At 41.2% G+C, this 22,545-nt stretch overlaps 1 protein-coding gene across 1 annotated transcript in view; it reads left to right on the top strand.

Annotated features, from left to right (window-relative positions):
* The window catches only part of PIK3C2G (phosphatidylinositol-4-phosphate 3-kinase catalytic subunit type 2 gamma), a 216,234-nt gene that overhangs the window by 172,942 nt on the left and 20,747 nt on the right, over nucleotides 1-22,545 (top strand). The window contains exons 28-30 of the mRNA XM_067289854.1: nucleotides 5,820-5,928; nucleotides 14,314-14,389; nucleotides 21,754-21,848. Coding sequence (XP_067145955.1) covers nucleotides 5,820-5,928; nucleotides 14,314-14,389; nucleotides 21,754-21,848 — 280 coding nt within the window. The remainder of the gene's footprint in view (nucleotides 1-5,819; nucleotides 5,929-14,313; nucleotides 14,390-21,753; nucleotides 21,849-22,545) is intronic.

The raw sequence follows: 22,545 nt of genomic DNA, 5'->3' as shown, positions 1-22,545 counted from the left end.
ATTTCTTGAGGCAAGAATTGTCTCTCACCACTCATTTGTACAGTGCCTAACTGAGTCCTAATATTTCAGTGCTACAGAAAAAAATAATCAAAAGGCTATACATGCAATGTGCTGCTATCATCCTGGTCCCTTATCATTTTAATTGCAAACTAAGCTATACCAGTGCTTTCCTCAGAAGTGTTACAGAAAATAGGTAAAACTCTGCTCTCTCTTAAAAGGAATTATAATATCTTGTTAATCAGCCCTCTCTTCATAAAAGGCCTTCTCTTACAAAACAAACTTAAGAAAAAAAGAACAGCTCTAATTACAGTTTGTAAAATCTAATTACCTTGAATTTCTTGGTGGCAAAAACTGTGGGTTAATCATCTTAGGTCATTTTTCTTTTCACTAGGTGAGGCTGCTGTTTGCCATTTTTACAGCTGGGTGTTTTGCAGAGCTGGCCAATGTTCCTCTCTAGGGATGGGAAGCCAGTGCTCCACGTACTGTTATTTGGCTGGCCTTTGAAAAGTTGATGACATCTTACCACTGAGCTGTGGAATTGGATAAAACCTGTTCAAAGTAGGATCTGACCAGCAGGCTTTCCAAAGGCCGGCCAAGTGTCTCTTTTCAGTGCATTGCACTGCTAGCTGCCTCTTTAGTCATTTGTCTGAAGCCTTCAGATATCTTTTGAGACCTGCTGGATAAACCAGGTTGTATCAAAAAAAAGAGATTTGTAAACCAGACACTGTTAAGTGTTTACAGTAGAGGTATGACATGAAACACAACCAGATCAAAACTTCCACTGTTCTAAATCACAGAATCACAGAATCACTGAGGTTGGAAGGGACCTCTGGAGATCATCTAGTCCAACCCCCCTGCTCAAGCAGGGTCACCTAGAGCACATTGCACAGGATTGCATCCAGGCGCATTTTGAATATCTCCAGAGAAGGAGACTCCACCACCTCTCGGGGCAACCTGTTCCAGTGCTCTGTCACCCTCACAGTGAAAAAGTTTTTCCTCATGTTAAGATGGAAGTGTCTGTGTTTCAGTTTGTGCCCATTGCCTTGCGTCCTGTCGCTCGTCACCACTGAAAAGAGTCTGGCCCCATCCTCTCGACACCCTCCCTTCAGATACTTGTACACATTGATAAGATCTCCTCTCAGCCTTCTCTTCTCCAAGCTAAACAGGCCAAGCTCTCTCAGCCTTTCCTCATAAGAGAGATGCTCCAGTCCCCTAATCATCTTTGTAGCCCTTCGCTGGACTTGCTCCAGTAGTGCCACATCCCTCTTGTACTGGGGAGCCCAGAACTGGACGCAGTACTCCAGATGTGGCCTCACCAGGGCTGAGTAGAGGGGGAGAATCACCTCCCTCGACCTGCTGGCAACACTCTTTCTGATGCAGCCCAGGATACCATTGGCCTTCTTGGCCACAAGGGCACATTGCTGCCTCATGCTTAACTTGGTGTCCACCAGCATTCCCAGGTCCTTCTCAGCAGAGCTGCTTTCCAGCAGGTCAACCCCCAACCTGTACTGCTGCATGGGGTTATTCCTCCCCAGGTGCAGGACCCTGCACTTCCCTTTGTTGAATTTCATGAGGTTCCTCTCTGCCCACCTCTCCAGCCTGTCCAAGTCTCTTTGAATGGCAGCACAGCCCTCTGGCGTATCGGCCACTCCTCCCAGTTTTGTATCGTCAGCAAACTTGCTGAGGGTGCACTCTGTGCCTTCATCCAGGTCACTGATGAAGAAGTTGAACAAGACTGGACCCAGGACTGACCCCTGGGGGACACCGCTAGCTACAGGCCTCCAACTAGACTCTGTGCCACTGAGCACAACTCACTGAGCTCTGCCATTCAGCCAGTTCTCAATCCACCTCACTGTCCACTCATCTAACCCACACTTCCTGAGCTTGTCTATGAGGATGCTATGGGAGACAGTGTCAAAAGCCTTGCTGAAGTCTAGGTAGACAACATCCACTGCTCTCCCCTCATCTACCCAGCCAGTCATTCCATCATAGAAGGCTATCAGATTGGTTAGGCATGATTTCCCCTTGGTGAAGCCATGCTGACTACTCCTGATCACCTTCTTTTCCTCCACATGCGTGGAGATGGCTTCCAGGATGAGCTGCTCCATCACCTTTCCAGGGATGGAGGTGAGGCTGACTGGCCTGTAGTTCCCTGGGTCCTCCTTCTTGCCCTTTTTAAAGACTGGGGTGACATTGGCTTTCTTCCAGTCCTCGGGCACCTCTCCTCTTCTCCATGACCTTTCAAAGATGATGGAGAGTGGCTTAGCAATAATGTCCGCCAGCTCCCTCAGCACTCGTGGGTGCATCCCATCAGGGCCCATGGATTTGTGGGTGTCAAGTTTGCTTAAATGATCTCTAACCCACTCCTCCTCGACCAAGGGAAAGTCTTCCTCTCTCCAGACTTTCTCTCTTGCCTCCAGGGTCTGGGGTTCCTGAGGGCTGGCCTGAGCAGTAAAGACTGAAGCAAAGAAGGCATTCAGTAATTCTGCCTTCTCCGCATCCTTCGTCACCAGGGCACCCACCCCATTCAGCAAAGGGCCCACATTTTCCCTAGTCTTCCTCTTGCTGCTGATGTATTTGAAGAAGCCCTTCTTGTTGTCCTTGACATCTCTAGCCAGATTTAATTCCAAACGGGCCTTAGCCTTCCTCGTCGCATCCCTGCATACTCTGACAACATTCCTATATTCATCCCAAGTGGCCTGTCCCCCTTTCCACTTTCTGTAGACTTCCTTCTTCTGGTTGAGTTTTGCCAGGAGCTGCTTGTTCATCCATGCAGGTCTCCTACCTCCTTTGCTTGACTTCCTACTCATAGGGATGCACCGCTCTTGAGCCTGGAGGAAGTGATGTTTGAATATTAACCAACTCTCTTGAACACTCCTTCCTTCCAGGGCCCTCACCCATGGGATTCCTCCAAGTAGGTCCCTGAAGAGCACAAAGTTTGCTCTCCTGAAGTCCAGGGTTGCGATCCTACTTGGTGCCCTGCTGCCTCCTCGCAGGATCCTGAACTCCACCATCTCATGGTCACTGCAGCCAAGGCAGCCCCCAACCTTCACATCTTCCACCAGTCCTTCTTTGTTTGTTAGTACCAGGTCCAGCAGCACACCTCTCCTTGTTGGCTCCTCCACCACCTGTGTCAAGAAGTTGTCACCAATGCTCTGCAGGAATCTCCAGGACTGTTTGTGCCTAGCTGTGTTGTCTTTCCAGCAGATATCGGGGTGGTTGAAGTCCCCCATGAGAACCAGGGCCTGGGATCGTGAGGCTACTTCCAGCTGTCTGTAGAAGGCCTCATCAACTTCCTCATCCTGATCAGGTGGCCTGTAGTAAACACCCACAACAGTGTCACCTCTATTAGCCTGCCCTTTGATCCTTACCCATAAGCTCTCGACTCGCTCTTCATCCACCCCTAGGCACAGCTCAATACATTCCAGTTGCTCTCTCACATAAAGAGCAACTCCACCACCTCGCTTTCCTGGCCTGTCTTTCCTAAAAAGCACGTAGCCATCCATGACAGCACTCCAGTCATGCGAGCTATCCCACCATGTCTCCGTGATGGCAATGAGATCATGGCCCTGCGACCGCAAAGATATCTCTAGTTCTTCCTGTTTGTTCCCCAAGCTGCGTGCATTGGTGTACAGGCATTTCAGGGAGGTGATTGAGCATGCAGGTTTCCCAGGAGGGGTAAAAGAGGGTCCTCCATAGCCACATCCCATGCGCACTTCCCTGGCTGCATTCACCTGTTGGAGGCATCCTGACTTGAGCAGTCTTTTGCCAACTACCCTGGCACTATAACTCTCCCCTTCCCCCATCTTTCCTAGTTTAAAGCCCTCCTTACCAGGTTGGCCAACCTGTTGGCAAAGACCTGTGTGCCCCGCCTCGTGAGGTGGATCCCATCTCTCGCCATCAGTTGTCGATCTTCAAACAGGGTCCCATGGTCGTAGAAACCAAAACCCTGTTGCCAACACCAGCGGCGCAGCCAGTCGTTAACCTGGAAAGTCCGTCTCCTCCTCCTCTCATCCATCCCCCTCACTGGCAGGATTGAGGAGAAGATGACCTGGGCTCCCAGACCCTTGACCACCATCCCCAGAGCTCTGAAATCCTGCTTGATGGTCTCCAGTTTGCCCTTGGTGTCATTGGCGCCCACATGGAAGAGCAGCAGTGGGTAATAGTCCGAAGCGTGGACAAGCCTTGGCAGTCTTTGCATGACATCTCTCACACGAGCCCCCGGCAGGCCACAAACCTCTCTAGACAAGAGGTCAGGTCTGCAGATAGATGCCTCCGTCCCCTGTAGCAGGGAGTCCCCCACAACAATCACCCGCCGCTTTTTCCGGGTGTTCCGGTAGGGCACAGGGTCTGTTGTCCCGGTTACTTCCCTGGCAGCCATGCCCATCTCCTCCTCATCCTGGAGGGCACTAAACCTGTTCTTCAGCTTCAGGTCTTCAGGAGGAGTAGGAGCCTTTCTCCTCCCACGAGCAGTGACCAGTTTCCAGCCTTCTTCTGTGATGTTATGATGTACCGTTTCACACGGCACAGAGCCCTCTGGCAACTCCACTGCTGCAGGGGGTTGGGACTCCTGGAGCTGTACAGTCTCCGAGAATACTCTGTCTATCTCTTGCTCTGCTTCTCGGATGCTGCGCAGCCTACTGACCTCCTCCCGTAACTCCCTTACCTGACGACACAACTCGTCAACAGCAGCACACCTCCTGCAGGAGAGCTGGCTGCCAGCCCAGGCCTCCCGGAGAGGCCCCAAGCACTCCCTGCAGCCTGAGACCTGTAGAGCTGCATCTACTGTCAGAGGGTCATACAGTTTTATAATACATAAAGCATAATATTAGTTTGGCAATCTCAATATTAGTAAGCCATGTTACAAAACCCATTACATGCAGTTTAACACAGATAGATAGCTTTTCTAATGCTTATATGGCCTGAGAGAGAAACAGTCCTTGTCAGGTCAAGGTTAATATAAATCGATTATATGTATTGTTTAAAATATAACCTTTTGACTGATATGACATGCATTATCCTGAAAATGCAAAGGTGTTTCAAGTGAAAAAAAATGTGGCTTTGACATTTTCAGTCATCATAGCATTTGAAAGTTGATACAAGACCATTCTATTCATATGTGGTTTATTTACTAAAATCAAATGAAATTAATGTTAATAAAAATCCTACAAGAATATTATTATTATTGTTATTATTGCTTTTGTTAGATTTGATTTTGGTATTGTAATGATAATGTGTTTTCATAAATTATTTTTATTATAGTAGTGTCTGAAATTACATATGGGATCAGAGACCTACTCTGAAAAGCTTTTTTACATTCTGAATAGCTGAGCTGAAAAAAAGACAAGCAAAGATACATTCATAAAATGTTACACTGTTGACGCAAGACTCTTGTCGTTCAAGATTGTAAGGTAGGGGTTTGTATAGCATGAACCCTGGGCTGAGATCAGAGGTCTGTTGTACTGTGCACAGTGCAAAAATGGAGGCTGTGCTGCATTCCTTGGATCAAAAGGGGCCAGATTTTTAAAAGAAATTTAGACACTGGAAAATGCAAATAAGTGTACTTAGGACTTTTTAATACATTTTTTGTAAAAATAGACACAGAAAAGAGTAGTCTATGAAACAGAATATCAGCAAATTATTAGAAGAAAAAGACCAGAATTGAGCAGTAAATAATCTTCTGGACATTGCATCTTTCTCTTTCCCTTCCCACAAAACCTCTTAGAAAGTGTCAATATTCTTTTGTAAAGTACTGTTGGAAATATTTTCAGCAAACTTATTGCAAGAGCAATAAAACTTATGAATATTCTTTTTTTCAGGTTTCCCCAGTCGTGGCATTTACCTTTTACAGATCTTGAACATAAAAGAGTGAAGTATTTGAATCTCTATCTGAAACAGTTATTAAGTGGATCCAGGAAACTGGCTAATGTGAGCACTTCCAGTATTTGTTTTTGCTAACGATAGCTTATATTACTTTTAGTGGTATTGTATCAAAAGAATCAGGAAGCTTTCCCATCCTCATTTAAAAAAAATAAGTGACATAAGTGACACTTCTTATATAGCCATTTTGAGATAGAACCATCGTAGCATTCATCAGGGTTTAAGACAAAGACAAGAATGACTGAAAAATAGTTTATGAGAACTGGCAGGATATTTTTCAGAATAACTCCCCTTCCTTTGCTGCCATACAAAAGTGGTGATTCACTGAATTTTTGACAGTAAAGAGTTGGTTCTGAAGAATGTAATGTCTAAAAAAGGAGTAAGTTCTGAAATATGGAAAAGTCTGATTTTGACAGTTCTTAAATGAAAAGTTCCATTGTTTCAGCCCAAAATTACTCTTTGTTTCAAAATTTAAGTTAACATGTAGAAAAATTATTTTGGAAGCATAAGACCAAAATCAGAATGTTTCGGTATGATCAGAATGATGCATTGTGTCCATTCAAACTGGTGTTTTCTCATTTTTAATTCTTCATTGTTTTCTGGGATTTGATGTTTTCCTCCTGTTTCAAATTGGAAAGTTGCAATAGTAACAGGAACGGACTCTTCATTGTCTGGCCCAGCACAAAGCCTATGCCCTGTGGTGGCCACAAAAGCTGGAGCCTGGAGCATCCAATCGGGCCCACGTGCTCCCAGGGTTTTAATTAATACCGCTGCATCAGTGCAGGGCACGACTGCGTGCGGTAATCCCTGCTCTTTCACTCTTGGCATATTCTCTTGGAGAGAGCCAGTGCCTGCAGGGAGCATGGCCAGTGCCAGATGAGCCATGTCATGTTCCTTGGCCTCGGGGCCATAGGACTGCCTTGGGCTAGTTTGGTTTAGCAACGTAGACCTTTGTCTGAGGAGGCCAAGAGGGGGGTACGACAGGATTATTTTCTTTAAAATTTGAAACATCTTGCAGGATGGAAAAAAATGTTTCCTGCCTAACTGTATAACTTACCCAGTAGTGATTACATAATCAAGGCTAAAGGGGAAATTATCCATGTGTAAAATAAATGGTCCTCTTATTATTATTATTATTATTAATAAAAATTCTGTGTCCTGAGTTGAAATGGAGAAGGTTTCCAAAAATAGATAATATTTGTGTCAAAGAATTACACTTAGTTTAACATGGAGAGCTGACTTGGGTGCTTGGCTCCCTTGACTGATTTTTCCCAATAAACTGCACAGGTTGAGGTTAATTGCTGTGTAGTTTCTATGTCACTCAAGTTAGGATCACAAGTTTGTTTTACAGTAGCACCTTTTGGTCACAGCTGAGAAAAACTGATATAAGTCAGTGACCTAGAAATGAAGAGCTCTGTATCTTCTGCTGTGCTCTGGGCTGCTGTAAGGTACATAAATTTTCAATTTGAGCTGTGTAAAGTTTTTTGCACTGCTGTGCAAAGTCTACAGTTGAAAAATTAGACTGCTTAAAGCCCTGGGATAGTTATAAACACACTTTTTAGTCTCACACAGAAGCTCTCCTCTCCTTCCTGCTCAGTGGTCTCTAAATGGCCTAATAATCAGCTGGAACGCACTAGCTCCTAATGGGCTTACTAATTCATTTCCTCCTCCCTTCATGATCCTGCAGTGTGCGCCAGCCAAGTCAGGTACATTCTCCAGCTGGGTTGCTGCTTGGACACAGGGACACAACCAGGAATAGGGACTTTGGAGGGTGCTGGAAACAGATCTGTTCAGAGACATATGCTGGTATGGCTCTAAACCGTCCAGGGGGGCTCGTATAGACATGCTGGACTGTCCAACTACATGCTGTTCAGTTACTGAAAACAGTTCAAGTCCAGTAGAGACCGCACCGGTGAACCATGAGAAGAAGAAAACAACTTTATTTTCTAAGGAGTGTGTAGCTAACAGGAGTGTATAGCTAATGCTGTGCTGGACTTGGAGTGTATGATAATAAATGGGGTAATGAGCAGATTGTTTTCCTCTACAAAGTGTTATTGTAGTCTGGAAATCTTCTTGCTAATCACCACGCATCTAACCAGTAATTCTTGGTGATAACCTTTAAAATTATTGGCACTCATAAACAGTGAATCATGATTTTTGCTTCAATATACCTCTCCTGCTGGGAGATGTGAGAAATTTAGAAAATACTGACGTATTCTGACCCACTTAGAACAGGACTAGTCAGTGGGTAATTTCCTTTGTATTCCTAGCAGAAGGTCTCTTTTTGACTTTTCCTTTTATTATGATTCTTTTTTAAAGTGTCACGGTGTCTGCTTGGTTTTACTGTGAGCAGAAAGTCAAGACAGCAGGCTTTCTTGATAAAAATAAATACAATTATTCTTGTTCTCTTCATGCCTTGGACAACTTTCCAGTCAAATTTGTCCTTTTTCTGAAACTGCTAGGGAGCCTGGTCTAAACCTTTTTGTAAGATGTCTGTTCTTGAGCATTACCAAACTGTCATTCCTATGAAATAGTAAAACTATGTAGTAATAAATAATTAATTCAGAAATTTGTGAAGAAACCTTGTAAGAGCAGATGCCTGTGGAACAGGGTTCCCTGGTCTTTCTTGGCACAATCATTTCTCTTTGCTGAATTGTATTTCAGTTGAGTGGTACCCTGAGGCATGGACTGAGATTGTACTAAGTCAAGAAAAGAAGAGTTTTTATTTCATTATTACTACCCTTGCTACCACTGTAAACACGTTACCCTGATTGACTAGACATGATGGACCACCTTTTATTTCTCTGAAAAGTTTAGTCCAGCTCTCAGAAGACCAACTGGAAACTTGGTTCTATCAATTAAGTAATTAAAAATCCTAGAAATAAAAAAAGAATTGGATTACATACAAACTTACATCCTTCCTGAGTCATGCCTTAAGTGCACGCTTTTCAGTCCAGACTAAGTTCTGATTATGAAAATTATGGTATGATTAAGGGTAGGTCAGAATGTCACTGACATTCTGCTAAGTGGTTTGAATGAAGGAGAAGAGGTGGAAAATAGCTGCCTTCTCATTTGTACTGTAGCTTGAATAAGAATTAAATGTTTCTTTAAACTCTTCTTTAAAAAATAGAAACTTCAAACCATCCTTTTCTATCACTGAATTTTAGTATCAGATCCAATAAACACAGAAGCATCAGGTGATGGAGGTATTTGCTGTGGGGCTAGTTTAAGACTAAACATGTGCTTATGCCCACCTCTATTCAAAGCAGTATTTAAGCCTGTGGTTTACATTAAGCACAAGTCTCATTCATTGACTTCCTCTCAGACATGTGTTGAAGACCTGCCTCGTATACGAGTGCTTTTTCTAAATCCAGGTTAACGCTCAGTTATAAATAGCTGCAGTCAAGCGATATGCATGAACAAAAAGCTATATTCATTACATCAATCACTAAAATGCAAAGTTGGTAAATAATGCCAAATGAATTTTTTTTTGTAATGTATTGCAGCCAGTAAGTATCTGCCTCCGAGCAACAATTAAATTAGATACTTAGCAAATACTGATTCACCTTCATTTTCATATTGAATCACTTAGGACAGGATCAGGAAAGAGGTTTCAGCATCTCTTTTAGCTTCATTCGACTCCCATCAAATCAGTGGTAATATATATGAGAAGAATAAGAATATTTAATTTTGCACCAGCTGCACCATTGCTGACTGCTTGATTAGTTAGCTGTGTGTGTAGGATTGTCTGGGTCTTCTAGACCAGGGTAAACCTGGCAACATATTTGACAGTGTTTAGACTCCTGGAGTTTTGCTTCATTAAATGGCAGAATAACCATATAGCACATAGGTGAGGCATCAAGAGACAATAAATTGAAGGTTGGAAATATGGAGGAGGACAAAATTATACATTATCACACTATAAATCAAGTCTATGACAAAAGGCAGCTGCTGCCAGCTACTTTTACTTTTTTTTTCTGTTTCACTCTTAACTCCGAGTGATGGGCTGAATAGAGATTTCAGTCCAAACCCCATAACATATCATGTAAATTAGGGCTGCCCTGGTGACTTGTCATTTTAATGCTGTGTTATAGGGTTGCACACTCCCTGGGGACACAAAAGCAAGGTAAGGCTCCATTAACTGAGTCAGCTCCTGGCCCTGGTGTCAAGCAGCAGCATTTTAGCTATTGACAAAGCCAAATTTTTTCTTGCTTATCTTGAAAGGACAAGTTGCACCTGGCTTAGGCATTACAAATAAAAAATTAGAAATACAAAACTGAATATAAAGCAATGTTTCATGTAGCAAGCCTGTGTATTTGGTATGATCAGCCAGCTAGTAACTCTCTGAGGATAATTTCCCCATCTCTCATCATTTAAATGAAGTGGCATTTAATTTGTGGATGCTGTTGTTGATAGCATAGCTCAAAGACATTCGATGTACATACTGATCTTGCAAAAATACATAGCCTTAAATAAACATACATTATTTGTCCCACATTTTTCAGATAGATTGGTTTTGTGTGCGAATGTGGTGGGCTTGAATTTTTGGGGGCGGCGAGGGGGACAGGGGGGCTGGCAAAAGTCACAAAAAGCACAGGTGCACAGTAAGCTAACCAGTAGAAAGAAATGAGGTATACTGGGTTTTGCCTCTATACAAATTTTCTTTTTAAGTATCCAAATCATCATTCTAAAAACTTTGAGGTCAAATATAAACCTAATGCAAGCAGGTAAGCAAACACTGACAGCATATCAGATATAGATATATGCCATAAACAGCTTTATGATCACTTATAGGTGAAGTCTCTTACACTGTGGCTGTGTAAAAAAAACTTTAAAGTGGATGTAAATGGAAATGATTGTAAATTACATACACTCATTTTCAAACATACAATGAAAACCAGGCCCACAGCCTTGTTCTAGAGTGACTAATGTTTTACACTATAAAAGTAATCAAGTTTGATACCGGGCTTCCCATATTTCATTTGTATTTTATTCACTGGAGCTACTCTGGATTTACAGCGATCAGAAAATAGCTCCAGCAGTCCCCATATGGAGTTATTTAACACTGTGAACATAAAGTGCACCTGAGGTGTGTGGGTCCCTTCAACTCTGACCACTCACGTACTCCTGCAGGCAGGTGTCAAGCAGAGCCAAACTGGGGAGGGTTCAAAGTCCTCCTTTTTCCCCCGTCCTTTTCCAAAGGTATAACAGCTGCAGCAAGGTCAGCGTTTTCTGGTTTATTTCTTTCCTGCTGCTTCTCCATCCTGTTAAAATATAACTGGTGCATGGGTGTTCTCTGACTCCAAATGTACTCTAACACAGTTGAAAAGCTAGCTGAAGGTACAGGAGAAGCTGTTCTTTGTAACAAAATTAAATCTGGCTGGAGACCTGTCTGTGTTTCACTAACAGCTGAGTGCTTTTCTAGTTAGGCTGTAATGGAGAGCGCTGGACAAATTCTGCTGTGCTACAGTAGTGCAGGGTTGTGTACCAGCTCCCCTGAGGCCAGTGAAATTGCATAATTCAGTTGTATCCTAGTGTAGATGAAGATAGAATTCGTCCCTTTTGAGTTTAATGGCTGAATAAGGATCATGATTTCTAAGCAGAGCAACAGTGATGTACCCATACATACCTGGGTGCTCCCCAACAGCTTAGTGTTTTGACTGATCTGGAAAAATATCAAAAATTGCATTTTAAAGATTGTTTTCTTAGTAGGTAAGAATAGTTAGACAGTTAATAGGAGGCTTTCTTAAAAATCCCAATACAGATAATGTCTTAGGGAATTTAATTTCTATTTGCTGAGTTGAAGGTAAAAATTCTGAGAGATAAAGGGTAGGTGGGTGTTTGTGGTCATCTTCAGTGCCTGTCTGTTGGCCAAGGCTGTCACAGAGTCTCTAAGATTCCCACCTACAGGCACATGTGTTTGTGATAGTAACTGCTTATTTAGAAGCAGACTCTATCCACCAAAATAATTTGCCAAAGACTTTTGATCATGCATACATTTAAGACTCTGATGTGTCTGCTTCTATTTAGCAATATGAATAGATGCATGCTTAACTCTAAGCATATGCTTCAGCCCTGTTGACTGGAGTCCAGCTGACTGAAGTCCCATTGACGACTTCAACAGGATTTAGGAATCAGCTGAAAGTTCGGTTTGTGCTTTGGTGGTCTGCTGACCAAGGGTGACCGGAAGAATGTATTTGCTTTGCTGAAGGAAATCTCACTGGTGCTGTCCTGCAGTAGGCAGGCTTACTCAGCTCAGGGAGCAGTTGCTGTCTTGTGAGTAGCAGGGTGCAAAGTGCCTACTGCCACAAACATGTAGGGGATCACCTCCTTGCCTTTTGAAGCACTTTGCTCTTGATAAACTGCAAAATCTGTCCCTGTAACCTGACCTGTTGAATTTTTTTTTCCTTTCCATTTGCCATCATTAGCCTTGTTGCTTCCCTGCATGCTTCAATATCTGACTGAGTACAGTAGACGCAGACAAGGACTGCTTTGAAATGAGCCCTGTGGCACCAGCAGTGTATATGCCTGTCATGTTCATGCCTGATGTAAAATTTTTCACCAATTCCGCTTGTGTTTTTAAATTGTCATTTTTTCAGAGTGCTATTTCCTTTAGAAATGAGAATTTGGAACGATCGCCTGAAATAATATTCCCACCTCCTATTTCCTAACCTTTCTGTTCACTATTGAAAGAGTGAACAGAGAGGAAGCAGAACACCAAGCTGCTCAGTACAGAATTTTTTATTTCCTTCAAGTCAGTTAGTGTATCCTTCCTTCCACCTCCTGCCTACTTCTCTCAAGATCTTTGAACTAGAAGGGCTACTTAAGTTTCTCTGCCTATTTTCATGCTGTCAAGTAAAGGCCAAGCTGCCAAAAATATACTCTTTCAACCCTTGAGATTCCCTACACTAGGGACTTGTGCTAAAAGAGCAAATGCAGGTCCACAGAGAACAACCCTGTTATTTAAAGCTGCCACAGCCTGAAGCAGGTGTGTGTTTCCCCTATAAGGTAGCCTCACGAGATGAGAGAATAATTGACAATGCTCAGAATGGGCAGCTGTATACACTGCTAATAGCTTAATCATTTGTCATTTAGTTGAAGGAAAATAGCTTTTTTTTTTTAAGAAAATATCAGTGTGGGAGGAAAAATTCCAAACAGTAGAATGAATAATAAAAGGCAACTCCTAAAATAAATCCAAATTGCTGAATCTTGTCTCCAGGCTGAATGTATGCATCTTGTTCTTCTGTCTAACCCAGATGTTAACCACGCACTAGCTGCATTTGTCACTAACCTCTTCCATTTCAAGTTTTTTTTTTTCTTGCACGAATTGTGCCACATCTTGTCAAACTGAAACAAGACAAATGCTACACGAAGTACATCTTGTTGATAAGAGACACATTATATTCCATGGCCTGGAAAAAAACAATGGTGACATTTTAATGCTAGAATCTGAAAAGTCTCTTCTTCAGCCCATTCATTGCTGTGTTAGTCCAAGTAACATCAATATGAATGTAGCAATTCCAACTGTGTTAAAAAATGGGCATTCTGAAATACAGCTTTATGAAAAAACTAATAAAATGCAGTTACGGTCCACCTTTGATTCGGAATCATAAGAGTTCATTCCAGAACTCACATTTTTATTACCTTGCACAATACTCACATCTGGGGGTCAGGTTTATTGCTTTAATTCTTTAAAGCTAGGTGTAACTACCTGTTATATATGTTCACTAGAGCAGTACAGGTCACTACATAAAAATAAAAATTATAGTGCAGTGCATAAGGTGGATGACTCCTTAAGCAGGATGGGGAAATGTGATCATCCCTTTCATTCCCCATTGCTCTCAGGTAGGAGTTAAATCTGTGTGGACCTGTTCAGTGGGAGTGTTGACTGAGCCCCCGTGCGTGGTATGTGTGACTTCTAAGCATAAGGGAGGCTACAGGTTAGGTCAGATGCCAGGAGTTGGTCCTGTGCCAAGGGCAAAACTGATGCTGACTACACAGAAAAGGTGTTCTCCTGCATTTGTTTCACTGTAAAAGTAGTTGCTTCTGCTAATATACTGAGACACCTTAGATCAAGTAAGAATGAGAATATATAGCCCCTGTGGCACATTGCTATTTGAAAGTATGTTGATAGAAAGGAGCCAGGTAGGCAGCAGGGGAGCCTCCCGGAGCCAGTAATAAGGGTCAGCACTGTCCTCCCAGTGCCCAGGTAGAAGTCATTTCCTTCAGACGTGGTTAGGGCCTTGATTTTATCCCAAAGCAGCATAGCAGCAGTAAGGGCTTCCTGCCCATGATCGGAGGGGAAAGGCTTCCTGTTATTGATAATTCTAATATATACATCAGAAGCCTACCAGCAATCTGCTCTGAATGAATTAGTTTAAGGAACAGAGCACAACATATGATATTCCCTGAAGTATTTTTGTTTTCTTTCAGAATGAGCTTGTACTCAGCTTCTTCCTGAATTGGTCCAAAAATACGTTGGCAGAAGAATTGTCATCTGTGATCTTAGGTATATGGTTTACTAATCTTATTTGTTTTCTAAGCAGGAGTTCTTTAATAATATTAAATATAGTAATGCAAAGGTAAGTCTGAAGTGTTTAGTGTGACTTTTTTTGTGGCCATATAGATATCCAAGAAATAATTCCTAGCTTCTCAAAATCTGTGAAAATGTTTTAGTAATGTGACCTGCAGGTTTATTTCACTTTGGCATATTCTCCTCACCCTTGCTTCATTTCTTTTTGAATAAACATACCTACATGCAAAGTAAATGTTTATTTGCACAAACTGTGGCAGCTTTCTTGTTTTACAAAACAAAATCTTAAAGGAAGAATGTAGAGGAAAGGATTTGAGTCATGACAAAGCACAATGTGTATTTGGACTAGCAAAGAAAATTAGGGATGACTTCTAAAGAAGTCATTTTCACAATGAATGGAGCAGGTAAATAACAGACCACTATGTTAATGCCCAGGCATACATTATTAATGATAGTTGTAATCCACTTCTCACTAAATCAGATTCTGCGTTATTCACTTCACCTATGTAGATACTTAACTCATTTCCCTCTTCTATCCAGCACCTAATTTAATCTAATCTCTGGCATTACAGCATTAAGCAACAAAGCATAAGCCATATGATGTAAACCATGAATATTTTATTGTCCTCCACTGCACTGAAGATCATCTTCAGCAGTCAGTTTTTAGGCAAAACAAAATCTCATAAAGAAGCCCGCAGCTGCACTCTGCACTGAAACAATTCAGCCGATTGTTGTGTGTGGCAAGTGATAAGAAGTTTCCAAGATCACCAGTTACCACTTTCAGAACAGAGTGCAAGTATCTCAGCATATTCCCCCTGTGTGGAGTTTATTTGATTAGTGTATGCCATTATCCTATTACATTCATTATGGCAATCGGAAGTTGCTAATGGTTGCTCTAACCTATACAAAGGAATGAGCGGATACTGCAAAGATGGCCTAGGTGTTAGGAAGATACAAAGCTAAATTTTGTCACAAAAAATCCAGAACCAGAGTTCAAATGCAACTTGTAGTCCCACCTGTCTCTATAGGCTCTTAACCAAAGATGTAGGCATGTGAGAGTGAGCTGAGGCATAAGGAAACTTAAGCCCCAGATCCTGAGAGGGATTTCGACATTTCAGTAGGATTTAGGTGCGTAAGAATTACGGAGAATCAGGGTGTAAATATCTCACACAAAAGCATGAATCAAGCCTGTAATAAAGTTACGAATTAAATTATGGTTTTGTAACTCCTGGAGTGCTGTTCCTAGCCAATATAAATGGAAGGGTGAGCCCTGCATTTTGTAGTCAATGGTGTCACAGTCAGAGAAGAAAATAAAGAAATAAATGTATTTAATAATAATAATTAATAATTAATAATTAATAATGTATTTACTGAGTGTTTAATGAAAGTTACATGACACATAACCCAACCTGCTCGTTCACTGTGAAGTTACTGGTCCTGTTAAATGAAGGTCACAGACTGGTCAGGGGAGATTAATATGTCTCTGGCCTCAGGCAGTATGGTTACAAAGAGGTTTTTTCTGCTCAGGAACTCTCCCTTTTGAAGTTTGGACACATTGTTTCTAGACTCAGCACAAAACCTTTGCCTGACAGAAAAAAAAATCTCCTTTTGGCCTACAAAATTCATTATTAGTAGTATTTATTAACAGAATACCTGTAGCATACAAGAGTCCAATTAGTTTAGACTCTGTAAAAATAGAGAACAAGAATGGTGCCTGAGTTGCTTTTGGTATGACACCACTTCTGGGCAGTGAGGTGGGGAGCATACCTGGTCCACAGTGAACTGCAGTGAACCGTGGAAATATGTGAGCTTAGCTGTAAATGAGCTAGCTAGAAGACCACCCATGCATGTGCTAATTACCCTCTTGATTTTTTTTTTTTAAAAGTCAGTCTATGCGTAGCACCTTGTTGGAGTTAGACTCCTGTATCCCATATCCTCCTCTGCCTGTATGTGAGGCAGCTCATATATCTGTACATCACATGACATCCTCCACCACACTAAGATCCAGCTGGTGAGAAGGAGAAGATATGAGTCACGCTAAGGCAGGAGGTGGATGATCATGCCTGGCCACGAGGTAGCAAGGGATGAGTGGCTGGGAAGAGCACAGAGCATTGGCTCTGGAGGGTCTTTTTTGCTGAGCGTGCCCTGAAATGCTCTTGATTTGAAAGTAAGCTCTTTAGAAATGCCACAGTCAGGAGCTGGGGCAGAAAATAAGTTCATTGAGTAGGCAAGGGAGAGGCAATTACTGTGAAGCAAATACACCCTTCACCCACAGATTTCATTGCTTTATGAGCTTATAGGGGCTTTCATTTTTGTCTGGTTTAAAGAATAACTCAGGTTTAATATGACTTTAATATGGGCTGTACCTTTCCATGAGCATGGTAATTTCTCCCACAGCCTTTACGCAATTGAATCATCTGTCTCTTGGTTAGGATCAATATAAAATAAAGCCAATGCCCGGTACAAGCAGGTTATGAATTTTGATCAAGACAGCATCTTTCTCTTACACTGTTTTAATTTACAAATGTTGTAGGTAATTACTCTTACTAAAGTGAAATTAAAATTAAAATTTATGAATTTGTACTCTGCTCCTAGCAATGAAGAGATTAAAAATCAGTGCTAAATTCACTTTGACATGAATACTGATTCAGTATTCCCAGTGGGGTGGATTCTGGATTATACTGAATATTGTCAGCATTTCATTATACCAAGCTCACTACAAGGGAGGAAGAGCAGGATACATCAGGAATGATTTCACAGACAGCATTTTATAAAGGCCCTTAAAAACAAGCAAGAAAAAAAATACATCAAAATCATTTTGATATCAATCTATGTAGTTTATTTTTCTGCTCTCAATGTTATATCCTCTGAAAGCGTTAATATTTCAGACTGTTCTGTCAAAGTTATGCAGTCAGGAAGTCTTTGCTGTTTGTTATAACAGTGCACAACATAGGTCAAGTTCTGGCATGTTTGACTACTGCTCAGTTCATTTTAGTGGGCTTCTGTCCATTTAGTGCAGTAGAGGAGCTGACTGTGTCTTTCTAAAGCAAAATCCAAGCTTCCTGAAAAGAAAAATGTGCAGTACAGCTCTCCATGCAGAATCCCAGTCCTCTTGCACAGTCCCTAGGAAGAGTAGGCTATTTTTCTCATGTTACGTGGTGTTTCTGTCTACTGCAGTTGCTCATTCTCAATGTAAAGCTTTGGCCACAAGTTTCATTTCTACTTCAGTTGCATTTAGTGTTTTGCTGGCCATCAGTACTTCATGTTGGCTTACAGGACTAAAGCGATGAGAGGGCGTTATGCATTAATGTATCTACAGCTGCGTGTCTGAACTTGAATACATGGGAGGCTCATAATTCCCTTCCAAGCTGTAGCAAAAGCAAGCAGCCTGTCGGCTTACACTGTTCCTGGGAAACAAAACAGGTTCCAGTACTGTTTTGATGCCAGGTGTCAAAACAGGTCATCACCAAGAAAAAAGTTGTGAGACAAATCTAAGGGTGTAGGAAAGAGTAATACTTACTGCCCTCATGATAGTGCTGTGATGCTTTTTTAATTAGCGTTTGCACATTGCTTTGCAGTCCACATGTGAAATGCAGTGTATCAGTAGAATATAGTTTCCCTGCTGTACCTGCTGGTCAATTTTCTGTACAGCAGCTATCACACAGTTTATATTTCTCATGCATTGAGCAAAGCATAATGTGGAGCTTGTTTTAAAATGAAAACATTGCACAAAATACAGAATAAATGGCTGGTAGTTCCTGACTGTGCTATAGAAGACCATCTAGATAAAAAGGAACCATACATTTGACGCCTCTGGAGATCATACCACCTTAAGTAGAAATTAATTTGAAAACTAATTTCCTTAATTTTGTCATCCAAAAAGAAAGAAATGGATCCACAGTTGTCCAGTGTACATGTTCCTTGATGAAAGAGATTGTAAACTGTCACAACGTTTGCATTCGTCTGTGATGTGTATTGGCAGTTGACTTTCATCTTCACTCTGGACTTGAGGGATGCACAGATACAAATCATAGTGAAAAATGCTGTGAACGTTGTTTCAGCTATGGGCAGTCAAACTTCAGAGCCCTCGTTTGATGTTGGACAGCTTTTCCATTGACACCAGTGTGTGAAGAATCAACCCCTGGCAGGGAAGTCTTGCTTCATCTGAAGTCAATGAGACTTTAACCTGTGTCTATGACAGACCAGAATTTGGCCCTTGCCTACAATGGAGGGCCAGTAGAGCATGACAGTTCCTAAAAATGCAGGGTCTGAGCTCAAGTCCATCTGCCCAAGCTGGATAGACTGGAAATAATTATTGTGTGTGTATTTTATTATCATTTGAAGCTAAACTCACCTAGACTTCAAAGGGACTATGGTTTAGCACTGAATGCAGGAAAACCTAAAATACGATCTAACAGCTGAGTATAGATGACAGTAACTGTCTTTTATTATGAAACATAAGTGATAGAAGTTTCTCCCATGTATATCAGACTCCTTGCATTTGGTTCCTTTTTCCTTTTCCTACATTTGATTTTTTTATTTTGTTGGTTAGTGCTCAACTTATTGCATAGCAAAAGTAAATATTTTAGTAATAGCTATGCTTATAATGTCTTTTTCAGACTTCACTTTGAATACTCAATTAGAAGTGCATTTTCCCCTCCCATGCTTTTCATTATTTTCAACTTGATTAAAAGCTTATTTGCATTTGTTTCTTGAAAATGAAAATGCCAAGTCCCATAGAAAAGATCCTCCACTGGATATAAACATTCACACTATAAAACTTAAATAAAGCAGAAAAAACAGTGGTAGTAGTGGTAGGAAAGAAAAGGCATAATGCTCAACTGAATACAAATGATGTAATTTAGTCTCTGAGATCTGCAGCTCTTTCTAAACTGCTCGGGATGCCCCACTGCAATTCACAATATTAACAAAGCCCCTCAAGAGAATTGTGCCCTTATGTTCAAGCACGACTCCTTTGTATTACACTGTTTCATGCTCTAGATACCTTTCCTATTGCAACTTAAAGGAAAAGTCCCACGTATTTTTTAAAAAATGGTAAAATTATGGCTTTGGATGGGGGGAAAAAAAAACATTTTGTTTGCTTTTTTTACCCTCAAAAAAAATCTAACATTTTCTGGTTCATGGAGTTTTCATCTCCTGTCATCCCCTATCCCTATTTGCATATGACAAGCAATGAAAAAAGGTATTGTCTAGCTAAGTGATTTGTCAAAGTTCATAAAGGACAATGACAAATGAAGAACTGCACCTAGGTCTTCCAAGACCTTAGCACTAAGCGTTGCTTAGTGATTTCATCATAAGATTTCAGTTCTTCAGGAGTCTGTTTCAGGCCCTTCTCTAATTAGGATGTGATTAAAAATGAATTTTTTTAGTCTCGAAAGAAATTTGAGATGGATTCATACTCTAAAATTCCAGTTCAAACATCAAATGCTCAGAAGTGTTTGCATCCAGACTGCATGGAAAATTTATATTATGGCAATTATATATACACACTGGGTTATTCTTCATTCATCTGAATACCTTTCCTTATGATAAATGGCAATTGCACCCGCTCTCTGGGTGTCCATAGTACATTACACCACTGTAATTCTATCTGCTTAGCAGTTACTTTAGCCTCTGTTCACTCTAGAGTTTATGCTTTTGGTTTCTTTGGAAAAATATAGCCAACGTGGCTTATTCTTTATGACTTCCCCTCTGCTACCTCCTCTGCTGAATAACAGAGGAAAAGCTGAGGAGAGGGAGTTTGATGTCTTTTTCTTACAACCCTGGCTGTAACAGCTCTGGTGCACATGTGGAAAAGAGAGAGAGAGAGAGCGCAAAAATGAGTGCACAAATGTCTGCTAAGACTGAAAGGAAGATGTGAAAATCCTGTCCGCGCTGATGATGCTATTTAGGATAAACAGTCCTGATACTCCCCCCAAAAACTCCTATTGCGAGTGCCTAATCCCAGTGTGTGATGGTAGTTCTTTAATTCTCATCATCCTCCTTTATTCCTTCCTCTTTTAAAAAGATACATTTCTATTTAAAGAATTAGTTACTAGTATATTGTTTTGTCTCATGTCATTGTCTCGTCCCACGGTGGGTTTAAGGTCAGTGTGTCAGGGTGGCAGATTCCAAGGCCCGTGCAGGGGAGCAGCATTTTTCTGTCTGAAGTCTTAAGGTCAGCTACTTTTTTATAGCGAGGTAAGTAAAGCAGCACTGAGTTCATGCAAGCTCACTATTTTGTCATAAGGTTAGCAGGATTAAATTCTTATTCTCCACAATAATGTAAATATATATTATTGGGTGTAATATGGCTTCCGTCTAAATTAATGAAGCTCTGTTTGCGAAGTAGAACTGGGCTAGTTTATCCAGGCAATGGTTGTCCTGTCTTCCCCACAGTGTGGGGAGAATTGTGGGCCCCAGACCCAATGGTGCAAAATGGCTCTTGCCTGCCCTGCTCAGGGTTAACACTGCAAAATAAGAAGGTCAGGTAGATATGGAGAGGAGGTTATTGTGCTGCCTGTTACCTGGTATATCATGGTCAAAACCATCTGTATACTTTTTCTAATGTCTCCATGAGGCAGGTAAGTCACATTACCTACTCCACTTCAAGGACACACCTTTTTGGCAGTGAAGACCTCTGACTCAGTGCCTGCCACTGAAAGAAGGATATGCTTAGTCGTTTCTTCCATATTATGAGCTTGGTCCTTCTTGCTTGGAAACTCAAGAATGTTTTGTCACTGACTTCAGTGGGAACAGAGGCAGACTCTGTAAATGTATTTTAGTAGAAAACCTGTGAAAGCAATTGGCTGCATGAAAACAAGCCTGGAACAGAGACAAATACAGAATGAGGAAGGGAGAATTTATATCTGTTAGATATAGATATTGTTATTGTAAATCTACGATTGTTTTGGAACCTGTCTGCAAACCTTTATGTAATTTTTTTCTTTCTGTTGGGAACTACAAAAAAAATCCAGCATTTTTAGCTAGACAGAAGCATTGCAACAACAGTGTTTAGTGACATCAATGGTTGCAAAAAAAAAAAAAAAAACCAATTATTTATTACTTAAGCATAAATTTCTCACTGAAATTGTGATTGGCGTCAATTAGAAAACCTAAATCCTCACTATCAATGAATAAACAAGCAAAAAATGAGCATTGCATGTCAAACCACTTCTTTAATGTTTGTATCATACTCGTTATCAATGTTTTCTAATTTCATCCCTGATCTAAGCAGGTGATCATCTGTTTATGTATTAGTTCATGTGTATAGTAGTATTTTAGATATGTATTTCCACTGATCTGTTCACTAAAAAATCAACCTGTTTGGCCTATTTTAGGTCCTCAATCAATTGATCATAAGCCTGGAGTGCAATTAGTCATATCCTATGAGGGTACCCAACTGACAATAATGCTGAAACATATGAGGAACATTGTAAGTATTTTTATCATAATCTATCAATCATAAACCTCTACATTTGCAGAGTACTGTGAAAATATGAATCCTCAAACACCTTTTCTGGGATAAGTAATTTTAACTCAAAACTATGGTGATGCTTTCCTGTCATCATTAACACTTTCTTTCTTCCTTTGATCTTGTTCAGCATGAGTGTAGGTGTGGGAAAGGTGAAGAAACTGTGTTGGCTTAATGACTGGCAATGAGTTTTTCCAGGCCATATACAAAACTAGCTTTGATGACTGTTTTGACCCTTTCAGCTGGCATATTTTGATAACAGTCAGACATAAGGTGTCATGGCACCAGCATGACTTTTTGTGGGATGTCAGCATTGGGTTATGACAGTTGATCGATTATCCATACGCTTCCCTCAAGTCAGATGTAACTGGTGTATCAACAGGGAATAACTTGGCAGACGGAGTCATGGTGTATTTTAAGAAGCTATGTCATTTGGTATGATGATGCTCAGCTTTGTAACACACTGTCTTTCATGAGGTTAAATGGTAAATGCTGGAACCAGACTAAGAGGAGGAAGCTGGCAGAGCTCCTGCAACACAAGGCAGGTGAAATTGGCTGTTGAACATATCTTGAGAGATATAGCTGGTGCCGTGTGTGTCCTCTTAACTGAAACAGCATGTCTGCTATTTCATAACAAGTTCAGCTGCCTAGATCTGCT

The sequence above is a fragment of the Apteryx mantelli genome, chromosome 1 (assembly GCF_036417845.1).
Source record: "Apteryx mantelli isolate bAptMan1 chromosome 1, bAptMan1.hap1, whole genome shotgun sequence".
NCBI lineage: Eukaryota > Metazoa > Chordata > Aves > Apterygiformes > Apterygidae > Apteryx > Apteryx mantelli.
The sequence above is the reverse complement of the archived record's forward strand: the minus strand, read 5'-3'. Positions and strand labels throughout refer to the sequence as shown.